The 13,281-nt window shown below is 34.2% G+C and overlaps 1 protein-coding gene across 1 annotated transcript; it reads left to right on the top strand.

Moving 5' to 3' along the window:
- Positions 1-1,936: 1,936 nt before the first annotated feature.
- On the top strand, positions 1,937-9,053 carry LOC107878553 (mitochondrial inner membrane protease subunit 1). The gene is made up of 4 exons (XM_016725572.2): positions 1,937-2,293; positions 2,375-2,599; positions 7,948-8,058; positions 8,788-9,053. Exons 1-4 carry the CDS (start codon positions 2,165-2,167, stop codon positions 8,818-8,820), a joined length of 498 nt encoding a protein of 165 aa, XP_016581058.1. The 5' UTR covers positions 1,937-2,164; the 3' UTR covers positions 8,821-9,053.
- The last annotated feature ends 4,228 nt before the right edge of the window (positions 9,054-13,281 follow it).

Here is a 13,281-nt window from a genome sequence, read left to right as displayed (position 1 = left end):
TTGCAACAAATTTTCATAATTGCATCAGACTTTCATCTGTTACATCAGATTTTCATTTGTTGCATCATATGTTTCATCTGTTACATCAGATGTTTCATCTAATGCAATACCATTTTTACCAAGATAAACAACAAATCAACCCAGCAACACCAACACATCACACACACACACACACTAAGAACATCAATTGTGACAAAAATCACCAACAAATTTGAATCAACAGTACAACAATAAGAAGAAGAAATGCCAAAAATTAAGGTTTTATACAGTCCACATTTCAATACTAGAAGAGTAGTTGGCTCAAGTTCTTCTGTTTCTTCATAATTTTTTACCTGTGAAAAAGAAAATAGGACGACGAAGAACTCGAAGTTGTTGTCGACGGAGAAGTATTCACATCGATTGATGGTTAAAAGTCGAAAAGAAACTCACCCGACTATTTGTCGCCGGAGGTTGAAGGGAGAAATTTTGCAAACTGTTGGTTGGAAGAGAGTTGAGAGAAACTGGAGAGAGAGTGTGGTTGTTTTGGATTGAAGAGGGGTGTGAGTTGGATTGATTTGTATTTTTTAAAAGATTAGAAAGTTTTAAAAATATTAATCAAGTCCACAATTAACTTAATCAAATTTCTTAATGATGTTTGACTCTTTAAGTTGGTCAATGTCACCAATCCTTCATTCAAGGCTTAAAAGACACCTTTCCTTCAATTTTCTCATGTAACTTAACCAAAGATTTTATATCATACTTCCAATTACTTAATTGAAAAATTGGGCTCCGATACAAAAATATTTTATACAATAATAAGAGTAATACTTTAGTCTCAAATTAGTTGGGGGAGCTATATTTGTTTCAACTGTCTAAAACTTCTCAGTTATGCTTCCTTCTCTATTCATTTTTACCTTTACCTGTCTAATATTAATTTGATACACTTTTTAAGAGAAATAAATAAAATAACAATGTTATTATATTTATTTTTAAAAGAAGGCAAAATGGCTCAATGGACCCCTGTACTATGTCGGTTTTATAAGTTGGACACTTCTACTTACATGTTTATCATCTGGACCCCTGAACCCACTAAAAGAAACATTTTAAACACTTTTTTAGTGAGTGTAACACACTCTCGCCACGTCTGCCACGTAGCTTCCACGTCATTTTCAGGTATTACATTAAATTTCATGTCATTTTTAAAATGATACATAGGAAATTATATATTAAAATAAATTTAATTAAATAAAAAAATTTATAAATTGTAGAAAAATTTAAATAATCATGTTTTTATTTTTGCTCACAAATTAAATATCAAATTCATTCCAAATAATTAAAATTCTTCTCCAACTAATTTTAATTTTAAACTATAAATTCATATATACAAACATAATGAATTTCGATTTTTAAATTTGAATATCTTTAACAAATTCACAAAAAGTTTAAGTTTTTTCAAGCTTGATTCATGAAATTCACTAATTTTTCAATATCCATTATCACTCACTTTCCATTCAAATTCAAATTTTAATCCCAAAAAAATATGAAAAGATTTCAAATTTAAATTTTAATTCAGAAAAATAAAAAGATTTGAATTGAGGGGAATTTTTTTTTTGAAAAAAACTGAAGGTGGTGCTGGGGGGCTGGGAGTGGGGGCTGGACGGGGGCTAGGGTGGGGTGGGGAGGGGCTGAATTGGGGTTGGGGGTTGAGGAAGGAGTTTATTTTTTTAAAAATTTTTTTGATTATTTTTAAATTAAAAAAGATGGAGGAAAAAAGAATATTTTTTATTTTTTTTTTTAATTTTAATATTATTTTAATTTTTTAAAAATTATTTTAATAAAAAATTGATAGAAAAGTGACCTTTACTCTCAGCACACGCCTTATCTTAGTCAGCTTATTTAATGTCATATAGGCTTGATCAATGATAAAAGGTTTGAAATATTATTTTTTAGTAAATTCAGGGTTCAAATCACATGTAAGTAGAACTTACAAAGTCGTACAACCATTTTGACACAAATAAAAATGAGAGGCTCCAAATTCTAGATAATGACGTTTGCGTGAAGAAAATAAAATAAAATTGTAGAGACATTGCCAATTATTTCTGTAAAAATACTACAAAGTCTCAAATCCTATATATTTCTCTTATTATATTTCATGAATTAATTTGTGAAAGGTCAAAAGAGGATAATGAGAGTGTTACAGTATTTGAGTCAATGGAAATCCAAAGCCAAAGATGGAATTCAACAATCACTTCGTATCGCCAAATTCCTCTGCTTATTACATGTCACCAACAATTACATTGTCTCCCCTGTCATGGTATGCTTTTTTTTTTTTATTAACCGTGTTGTCGGAGTCAGCTTTGGTGTATCATGTTCTTGAATTTTGTACTATTTTTAGGTGTACGGTCCGAGTATGTTGCCGACATTGAATCTTACGGGTGATGTTTTGTTGGTGGAACATTTATCGCCGTTGTTGGGTAAGGTGGGACCTGGAGATGTGGTTCTTGTGAAGTCACCTGATAACCCTAGAAAGACGGTTACTAAAAGGATTCTTGGCATGGAGGGCGATAGTGTTACTTTTTTAACCGACCCTTCAAGGAGTGACAGATATAGGACATTAAAGGTTTGAGCTTTTTTGATTCTTGAATTGTCTGTTGATGGTTGTGTTTTTTTTTTTTTGGATATGTGTCGACTGAGCTGGGGAGTAGGGCGAGGAGTCTTTCAGAAACGGGCTGTCGGTAGGATAAGGTCTGCGTACACTTTACCCTCTCTGGACCCCTTGTTGGACCAATTGTTGATGGTTTTGTATGTTCTTTGATATGTGTTACCTGTGCTGGGGGTGGAGGGTGAGTATGTTTCTGAAACAGCCTCTCTATCTCCGTGAGTTAGGGGTAAGGTGTGCGTACACTCTACTCTCTCTAGACATGTTGTTGTTGTCAAAAGTTGGCTTGGCAGTCATGTAACTCCTCGAGAATCTATGTTATTCGCCCGTCACGTGTTGCCACCAGAGTCATAAATACCCGAATTAAGCTCCTGTGGCTTGTAGACGACCCTGTAAGAAGTCACTGCTATATCACCTTAAAGGTGTGCTCTTTTTTCTATGTAAATTGCCCCTCTTTCAATTCTCGAGTCAATTGTTAATAGTTAGTTCTGTATGTTGTTTGATATGCATTACCTGTGTTTGGGGTTGGGGGGGTTCGTAAACAGTCTGTCTACCTCCACGAGGTAGGGGTAAGGTCTGTCTACCTCCACGAGGTAGGGGTAAGGTCTGTGTACATTCTACCCTGCCTACACCCTACCTTGTGGGACTATACTTTGTATGTTGTTGTTTTTAATCAATTGTTGATGATTCTGTATGCTGTTTGATATGCACTACCTGAGTCAAGGGGTCTTTTGGAAACAGCCTGTCTCCCTTTGAGAGTTAGGGATAAAGTGTGTGTAGGCTCTACCCTCTCCAAATCCCACCTTGTGGGACGATACGGGGTATGTTGTTGCTGTTGAATCAATTGCCGATGGTTGTCAAGTGAGGAGCCATAGCTAAACGAATGTGTTCCATTTCTTGGCTAATCATATGACCATATGTTTGCTCTACAATATAGCATGAGTTATTGCTGCAATGAAGAAGTCCTAGGAAGGCTTAAACAAAAATGTCCTAGGATTGTCCCCTTTAGAGATAGGGGCGAGCCATGAGCTTAATTTAGGTATTTATGACTTTGGTGGCAACATGTGACGCACAAATGACACTGCCAAATTAACTTTTAACACAATTTCTCTTTAGACTTGTGGCTGCTTAATTTCTATTGTGGACGATTTTCAACAACTATAGTCCACTTTTGTCATTGACTTGTAGATTCACTGTTTTTCTCTTCTTAACGTTCTCTGTCTTTTCTATTTCCTTATAAATGTGAAGCTCTTTGTTCTTCCTTAGATTTCAACTAAGTTAAAAGATAACACACCGTTACTGCAGTTAATGATCTAAATTCATGGATTTCCTTTACTTCTTTAAGCAAATGAGGGAAAAGGTTGTATCTCTACTCTTTTGACTTCCTCGTTTCCACCCCTTCATAGACACCACATATAGGGTAAAGCAAAGAAGGTCGCCCAAGATGGTTTGTCCTATATACCTCCAAATTTGTTTGCCGTGGTTCGAACCCTAGGATGGTTGAAAGTGTTAAAAGATAACATTGAATGTAGATTTAAAATCTTGTGGAGTGAAGTTGTGTCAAAAGACCTCCAATTCGTCCGAACCTAGCTAAGAAGATTGTATGATGGAAACAATGGATCCATAGGTGAAACCAATTTGTTAAAATTTGGGCTTAGTTGTTATTGGTATAATTGTATAGCTTCAGTGTTTGCCAAAAGTCTTTTTAGATATTTGTATGTGAAAGCAAGCTACTTCTTGTTTTAGGAGTCCGGAACCAAAATATGCCCCACAACTAAAAAAAGTACCAATCTATGCCATATAAAAAAAAAGTACCAAAATAGGCTTTGTGCACTTGTTAAGTGCACAATACCTTTAAATTTTTAACGGAAGACGTTTGACGGTGTTAAAAAGATGAAAGTTCACATTGTGCACATATTAAGTGCACAATCCATTTTTTTATGCCCTACAACTAAAAAAAAATTTTGAGTTCGATTTGATTAATTAATAGAACTTAAATTACATACAATATAAATAGTCCATTGTACATTATTAGTATGATTAATTGATTGATAATAGTAGGTGTATTATTTCATTTTTAAGTAATTATATTCAGATGCGGAGTAAGAATTTGGAGTTTAAAAGTAGTTTAGCTTGGGATTCTAAGCAAATTGTTTATTATATATATTAATCAAATAAATTTGTAAAATACAAATATATATAGAGTCTGAATCAAGATTATAACTATGTTTTACCGAATCAGTTGGCAGGCTTGTAGCTGCGTCCTGACTATATTATCCTTCATATAAAAAGTTGTATATAGATAGTGTTATCTATATGCTGATTTAATCAACCTTATAATAAAAAGCTATTACGTTACCAATATACTGAATATCAATCCTTGAAGATGATTTTTCCATTCAGTATTTAATACTGTATTGAAGCTCAACTAATTTAAATTTGCATTTAAGACTCAAACTTAAAATCTCTTGCTATAGGTAGAGCGATTGAAACCATCCCAATGTTAGGTGGATAAAATAGTCATGATATTGACTACATTCATAAATAGTACTATGAGACCTACGATTATATAGTACTTAAAAATGCCATTTTGGATTAGTTAGCACTAATTAAGGCAGAATGTTGGTAACTCAATAAACATTCTTGAAGACTCTAGTCGTTTTGATTTCCAAATGTCTCTTGTTAGGACAGGGATATTCTAGGAGGCAGACAACTTCAACTAATCTTTCTTTAACTTCTTTTACAGTCATTAATTAGTGCAATGTGGTTACAATTAGAATTATGTCTGTGAGAAGTATGAGGGTAACTTTCTTCCCTACACCGAAACTAGAGTATTAGTGTAGTACTCCCTCAGTTTATTTTTATTTGTTTAGTACTACTCTATTTGTATTATTTGAAAAAAGTAAGAAATAATTTATCTTTGGTGTTTATTTATCCTCATCATTAAATAATCTCTATTCATTTTACAATATTAGATGATTTATAATTAATTGAGGTAATACAGTAAAAATTTATTCTTATATTTTATTATTTTTTAAAGAATGTGTGAAGTTAAACATAAATAAGTAAAGATAATCGAAAAGAGTTAGTTTTTAGACGCCCTTTTCCATTGAACAATTTTTGACTTTTCAAGTTTTGCTATAGGCTTGGGAAGCTCTGCTGAATATAGTTTATTGAATAAATTAGCCACTTGACTGAAACTTTATGTTATTTATAGTTAAAAAATAGGGGTGGGGCAAGGGGAAATGAGAAATGAGATCAATTAGTTAAATTCCACATGTTTATAGTTGATCTAATTAGTTACATATATTAAATTTTACAGCACCCTTTTTGGGATCAATGTTAATATTTGTTCTCACTCTTCTTATTTCTCTCTCTGAAATGGCAAACATCTATTAATAAAAGTATATTCGATGAATAGTATTAGCGTTGTTATATCTTAGTTACCATCTCTTTACTTTACTGTTCCATATCAAAAGAAAAATTTGCAATCATATCTGAACTGCGAGAATAACTAAATCGTGTCATAAGAGGTCATTCTCTAAACGGGACAAGGCAACGCGTTGTTTAAGTAGGTTAGGTGAGAGATCAGCCGTAGAAGTACTCCCAACTATAAACTATTGTTTATACGCTTTAGGATCTCTAAAACTAGGTACAACCATTTTCTTTAACATGGTTGCATCTTCTTTTCTCTATTATTTTATTGATAGAAGGGCGTGTTTTTTTTTTTTTTTCGAATGTTACATGAAGAGGTTTGAGATATATAGGAGACAATTGAACTCAACACATTTTTCTATAGAAGATTTTATCAGTCCAGTCAGATTGAAAATCGTGGTAGTAATAAACTCATAGCTTGGTTTGTCACTGAAGAGGATACAATCTTTTTGTTGTTTAAACTAGCTAAACCCCAAGCAAATAGAAAGAAAGCTTAGTCAATAGAGCTAGCTCTTTGCTCAATACTGAATAGGCACACATTTATCAGTACTTGACATACACACAGGCAACGCGTATGTGAATCAGGTAAGGGAAGCCATAAAAAGTGAATAGAGATTGTGCACTTAATAAGTGCACAATCCATAAAAAAAATGGATTGTGCACTTATTATGTGCACAATCCATAAAAAAATTGGATTGTGCACTTGTTAAGTGCACAATGCATAAAAAAAATGGATTGTGCACTTATTAAGTGCACAATGTGAACTTTCACTTTTTCAATGCCGCCAGAAATCTTCCGTTAAAAATTTAAAGGTATTGTGCACTTAATAAGTGCACAAAGCCTATTTTGGTACTTTTTTTTTTATATGGCATAGATTGGTACTTTTTTTTAGCTATAGGGCATATTTTGGCTCCCCACTCTTGTTTTAGGAACTCCACAATTATTAACTATTGGATGAAACTGGCTGAAGTTAGAGCAGAATGGATATCGATGATTCATGTAACTGACCCTAATTAGTTTAACATTGAGGCATAGTTGTTGTAAAGAGAACCACAGAAGATCAAATATATCCACTAATCCCTTGGGAAGTAATTCAATTCTAGTTAACATATGGTGTGAAAGCGTGAAAAAAGTGCCTTGTCATGTGCTGAGTATTGAATCTTATGTCTTCTTTAGTGTTTGTAATTGCCAGGACCTAGGATAATGTGGCTTCAATTCACTCAACAAACCTGAAATTTGGGCTCTGAACACAATGTTTGTCGTTAGGCATGCTGCTACCGAACTTCCTTATGCTTACCCACTTAGTTTCTCTCTCATTGCTGTTTCCAGGAGCACCTTCGGTTTCTGATATCCAAGGTCCTTCCATTTTGGCAGAGTTTGTGAATCTGTTTCTTTTGCCACATTTCATCTCAAAGTAAACGAGAAAACGAGAATTTGATTTTACTTTTTGATAACCAAGAACACCCCAAGGGCCAGTAGTGCACAATTCAAAACTCGGTGGATAATGGGCCTTACCCTCTATAGATAAATAAGGATTTTATTTCAAGCACTTCTCCAAAATGCTCAATTTTTTATTTTATTCAGATCCTGTATGCTTTTTAGCAGTTTCATGCTGATTTTCCGGAATATCCACCTGAAATAACAATTTGAAACTGGCTTGGAATTCTTCCTTGCGTTAATAAATATGTTTAGATGGAAGACAGAAAGTTCCTTCAACGTTGAGGTGATATTCCAGTGCTTACTATGTGAATGAGATGATATCTCGTTTTCTCATTCCATAAAATCCTGTAGTTTTACTTGTAATGCCCTATATTCTAATAGTTTCTTTGTTTTTTACCCCTCCTTTTCATTTCTCTTGTTGTGGGGTTGTCTAGGTTCCAAAGGGGCATGTTTGGATTCAGGGAGACAACATCTACGCTTCGAAGGATTCACGGCAACTTGGGCCAATCCCTTGTGGCCTCATCCTGGGAAAAGTGTTATATAGAGTAAGTTTCATTACCTTTACTATCTATGCGTGACTGAAATTATCTTTATTCTTCTTTTTATTAAGGTTCTAAAGCTTGCATTTTGGTGCGTGGATAAAGTAATAGTTTCTGGGGAATAACCACTTACGCAAGAAGTATGCCAAAAAAGTAGAAAATCTTACACAAACTAAGGCGTACAGATGTTATTCCTATGAAGAATCAAATCAGTACTAATTACTTGTGGCCTAGAAATTGATGAATTGGTGCTTTCTTTGAAAAATTTGTTTAAGTTCCATTTGGTCAATTATCTTGGTCGCGTTGTTAGTAAAGTCATTCAAAGTCCAAACCATATTAATGAATCCTCACTTTCTTAAATGATTTTATCTGTGGATGGATTGGTATCTAGGAATCGTGTTTTCCGTTTCAGTTCAGTTTATGACTAGAAAACTCTAGCCAACAGCTTAGGCACACATCCAGAACTCCGCTATAACTTCAAGTCTCATATGCAATTGCCGTTTACCTGTCTTTACATCCCGAATAAGATAAGAGCTTCCCTTAACATAACCATTGTCTACTTTGAAGTCTTTAAATTTGATTATATGATGGTTCCTTACCTTTACGTGGGACACTTCTTTATGCAAATTCATCGACTCACATCAATATTCATATCGATATATGGTCATTGATGCACACACATTGGGGGTGTAGTAACTATTTGAAAATCTGCTTCTTGTTTATTTGCATATGCAGGTGTGGCCGCCGGAGGGATTGGGCTCGTTATGACAATAAAAACAATGTATTTTATTGAGGATATACAATTGAAGTGCAATTCTTTACTAGTTCTCCTTTGATTAATGACTTCTTTCTGGGAAGAACTAATTTTGGATGATGATTAATAATTCATTTTGGTAAGGATGCTTTATTTCCTGTGGCTAAGTAGTTTTTGAAGTGCTGAGGAGATTGTACATATTCTGAATTTGAGTTAATGTCCATTTGGTAGTGTCTATGGTTCAAAAGTATTTTGATCTAACTTTTGAAATTAGGCAAAAGTGGAGGGGCCATATTTCCATAATGTCCCATCCTTGTAGCTAGATCAAGAAAGAACCTTTGGATCGAGATTCATAACTATGGATTCCAACTATTCTTTTTTTTGAATTCATCAAATATGATCTACTACTCTTATTTGTCACTCGACCACTGTGATGATTTAGTTAAACCCGACAATGTTGAACAGAAGACAAATGTTAGTAGTATTTGTGAAATTACCCAAGTATTTCATGATTGCAAGGCAAAAGTTTAGACGACTTAATATCTATCAACGTAAGTTCGTATAAATAAGTTGAGGCAAAAGTTTGGACAAAGGTTTAGGTATCTTGTATACACAAACGAACTATGCTATCTTATTAAATTCGATGTTCCAGACTCAATGACGCAGTTGAAATTTCAATCTGATGTCGTTTCAAGAAAACTTGTGGCTAAAACTAAAAATTTGAAGGACAAAAATTATGAATCAGCTCAAAATAGGGACATTGTGCAATGGAGAAAGGACATGAGCTGATTATTTAAAAAAAAAAACTGGTCCACAATTTGAAAATATGGACAACTATAGATAGTCGGTCCAATTTATTGCCCTTTTTTAGCCATTGGCCTAGTCGGCCACGTGAAATTTCTATATTCAATTGATAGACTTTTATACCATATTGATACACTTTTATACTACATTGATACACTTTTTAAAAAAGAAAGAGAGGATCTTATATCCAATTGATACTCTTTTAGACCACATTGATACACTTTTATAACAAGATAAAAGGGGAATCTATGCATGCATATGTAGTGTTCATATATCCAATTGATACTCTTTTATACTAGATTGCTACACTTTTATACTACATTAATACAGTATGTGCAAGCATATACAGTAGCATATATCCAATTGGTACTCTTTTATACTAGATTGATACATTTTTATACCACATTGATATAGTATGTGCAAGCATATACAATAGCTATTTTCTATTAGCTGCCCAGCTAAGACAAATAACAATTTTAAAAAAAAGATAGAAACGGAGAGTATATTTTTACTCCGTAGTTTGATATCAACAAATCTTTTTTTGCTACACTTTTCTACAGTATAACCTACCTAAAAATCCTTACCTTGCTTCAAAATCTTCTATTTGATTTGAGATTTTTGTTGAAAATGATAAAAAAATCGGGTCCATCGAATGAAAAAGCAAGCAAGAAAGTGGTGAAAGACGACCCTTTATCTGTTTGTGAATTTATTGAGGATGATTTATCATTTGTTGGTGAAAAACTATATGAAGCTAATTGAATGTAGATTTTTAGAGATTTATATAAAAGTTTGTGGAATGAAAAAGGTTAAGATGAGTATCAGAAAAAGTAATGGAACGGAGAATTAGGAGTTTGAATGAAAAGGAAATTGTGAATGAAAAGGAAAGAAAGAAAGGTAAAGTTATATTTTGATTTGGGCGCATTTCTAGTTATATGTAGTTAAGCGTATGAGAGTGGATATTTACCGTATTTTTAGTTTTAGGTGCTATTTTCGTGAAATTATTTTAGTTTTAGGTGTTATTTTTGTCCTTTCCCCGTGTGTAAATGATCCAAAAGATGATGGGCTAAAGAATAAGGCCCAACTTGTAAAAGCCCAACTTATAATCCTTGGTCAGCCCAATAAACTAACTCTATATAACCCCCTTTGGAAACTAGGGTTAACACCATTGCCTTTGAGAGAACAGAGCCATCTAATTCATCAATGGTGCTCTAGTTCCGTTGCGGGCAGATACTAATCTCCAGAGTCCTTTCTTCATCACTGCAGCAATTGTACTCCATCAATTGCTACCATAGAAAGGTCTCACATATTCTTCTCCTTATATTATTCAATTTAAATTTATTTAACTATGGCCGATCCAAATGAGTTGTCACTTTATGTGCGACAACTCAATTTCACCCGGCCTATATATTAGGGCCAGCTTTAAGGTTCTTGCACGTTGTTTAATCGTGTTTTAATCTTCTTCCTGTTTTAATTAAATCATGCTGCCCTACATTTTAGCTCATCTTAAATAGTCCTCTTGATAATTGGGATTGTTTAGGTCCTAATCAGATTAGTGCCCCCTTTGGATGAGTTTTAGGTTGTCTTAAAGCTCTTTTAAGTCTTCTTTTGTGTGCGTGTTTGCTAAAATTCAGAGCTTCAACACTTAAAAAGTGCTTTAAGCATTTAGATAATCTGTTATTCTGGGAGAATGGAGGATGAGCAACAACAACAATATTTGTTTAGGCTGCACAAATAGTAACTAGACTTTCAATTTTTATTAGGTTGAGCTTACCAAGGATGGACCAATGAATATATATGGTAGGATAAAGTGTGATAACTAGACTTCTAGCTGGACAGAGTTATCTCGTATCAGTTTGCTGATGGGAGGTGGGATTTAGACGAGGTGAGCCAAAGCAGGCTCAATAGGAAGTGGGATTTAGGAGAGGTGAGCCAAAGCAGGCTCAATACCACGGTTATAAAAAAAAATTGTATGGTAATGAAGTAAACCGAAAAAATTGCTTTTCTAATTGAAATACAAAATGTATTACGTAAACAAACTTAACAAAGGCAGAGCTTATATTAAAAATTTTCTAATGGCTGACTATACAGCAATCCAATTTTTCAAAGTACAAGCCGACCGATGTTTCAGCTAAATTTTGTTTTGATTTTAACAGGTATAGCAATTTTTACTTTCTCTTTAGGGACTTGGGATTAAAAAGGACAAATAAGTTGCTCAATAAAAAAGTGGGAGTCCTCCAAGTTTTTAAAAGTAGGTGGGAGGAATAATTTTTTTTTTGAGTTTTTGTTCAACAACTAGGCGTAGTTGTTCACCAGCTACGCTAAGTTGTTCGGACAACTAATATAGTTGTCGAACAACTATCCCAGTTATTCAAGGACTTAGTTTTTTTAAGGGACAAGTTTGTGGAATCCATTTGTCTCCTTTTTTTAATTGAAAACTTGGAAGGCCCTTGTGGCTCATTTTTTCTCTTTACTCCAGAACTTGTCCCTTAAAAAAACTAAATCCCTTGAACAACTGGGATAGTTGTTCGACAACTACATTAGTTGTCCGAACAACTAGTTGTTCAACAATTGGGACAAGTTCAAACGGAAAACCTTAAAAAAAAAAATTCAAAAAAAAATTGTTCCTCCCAGTAATTTTTAAAACTTGGAGAACTCCTACTTAATTGGACAACTTATTTGTCCTTTTTAATCCAAAGTCCCTGGAATAAAGGCACTGAATTAGTTGTCCAGTCAAGTTTGACATTATTTTAATCTCGTAAAAATTGTAGACTTTTAAGTGGGAATTAGTTACTTTTAACTGCTTGTACAGTTGCACTATTAAGAGCATTTGAATTTTGAATGAAGGTCTAGACATCAGCCTTACCTATGTATACATTTTTGAACCCCTGTGATACTCCCCTTTGACATTCCTCCTAACTCTAGCCCCTTTGTCAAGCTCTCCAACAGATTGCTGGCATAATGATTGTGGAACTTAGGTCCTTTCCCCTTTTGACATTCCTCCTAACATCATGCATCAAATCAACTATACTTTCTTTCTCTCAAAACATAAGCACAACTCCTTTGGCTGGATCTGGAACACCAAAATTTCCAATGAAATTAAATTCTTTCTTTGGCTTTATCCCAGCATAACAGCCTCCTCACCAAAGCTACTCTGTACTATAGAGGTATTGACATCACTCCCTCATGTCACATGTGCAATCGTCAGTAGGAGGACATCCAACATATTTGTTTTTTGATTCCACCTTCACAATGGGGAATGACAATAGGGATTCCAGCATCCACCTACTCATGTTTTCCCCCTCTAACTGGAAAAAGACTTGGAAAAACCTGAGGCGTTCCAACTTTGGCAACCTTACCTGGAACTCTTTTCTTCCCTTCTGTTTATGGAGCATTTGAAAGATCAGAACAATAACAATGTCTTCAACAATCAAAGGGGTTACCCTTTCTTTAAGGATATTTATGTTGAAGCTTTGGAATTTTCCCACCCCAATACTCCCTCTAACCCTCACCCTCGAAGCACCATAATCGTTAGATGGAACCCCCCCTCCAAAAAAAAAAAACTACCCTTATAAGCTTAACATTAATGGCTCGTGTAGGAAATTTGGGTAAAGGGGGCATTGGGGGAGTGGTTGGTAATAATAGAGGAGACAGGGTCCTTGGCTTCTTACAAA

This window comes from Capsicum annuum, chromosome 7 (assembly GCF_002878395.1).
Source record: "Capsicum annuum cultivar UCD-10X-F1 chromosome 7, UCD10Xv1.1, whole genome shotgun sequence".
In the NCBI taxonomy this organism is placed as follows: Eukaryota; Viridiplantae; Streptophyta; class Magnoliopsida; order Solanales; family Solanaceae; genus Capsicum; species Capsicum annuum.
The sequence above is the reverse complement of the archived record's forward strand: the minus strand, read 5'-3'. Positions and strand labels throughout refer to the sequence as shown.

Bases quoted from the DNA above. Each gene is read 5' to 3' on its own strand.
- LOC107878553 (XM_016725572.2), top strand. From the start codon at position 2,165: ATGAGAGTGTTACAGTATTTGAGTCAATGGAAATCCAAAGCCAAAGAT. The intron at 2,294-2,374 runs GTATGCTTTTTT...TACTATTTTTAG, and splicing joins ACATTGTCTCCCCTGTCATG to GTGTACGGTCCGAGTATGTT. The intron at 2,600-7,947 runs GTTTGAGCTTTT...GGGGTTGTCTAG, and splicing joins ACAGATATAGGACATTAAAG to GTTCCAAAGGGGCATGTTTG.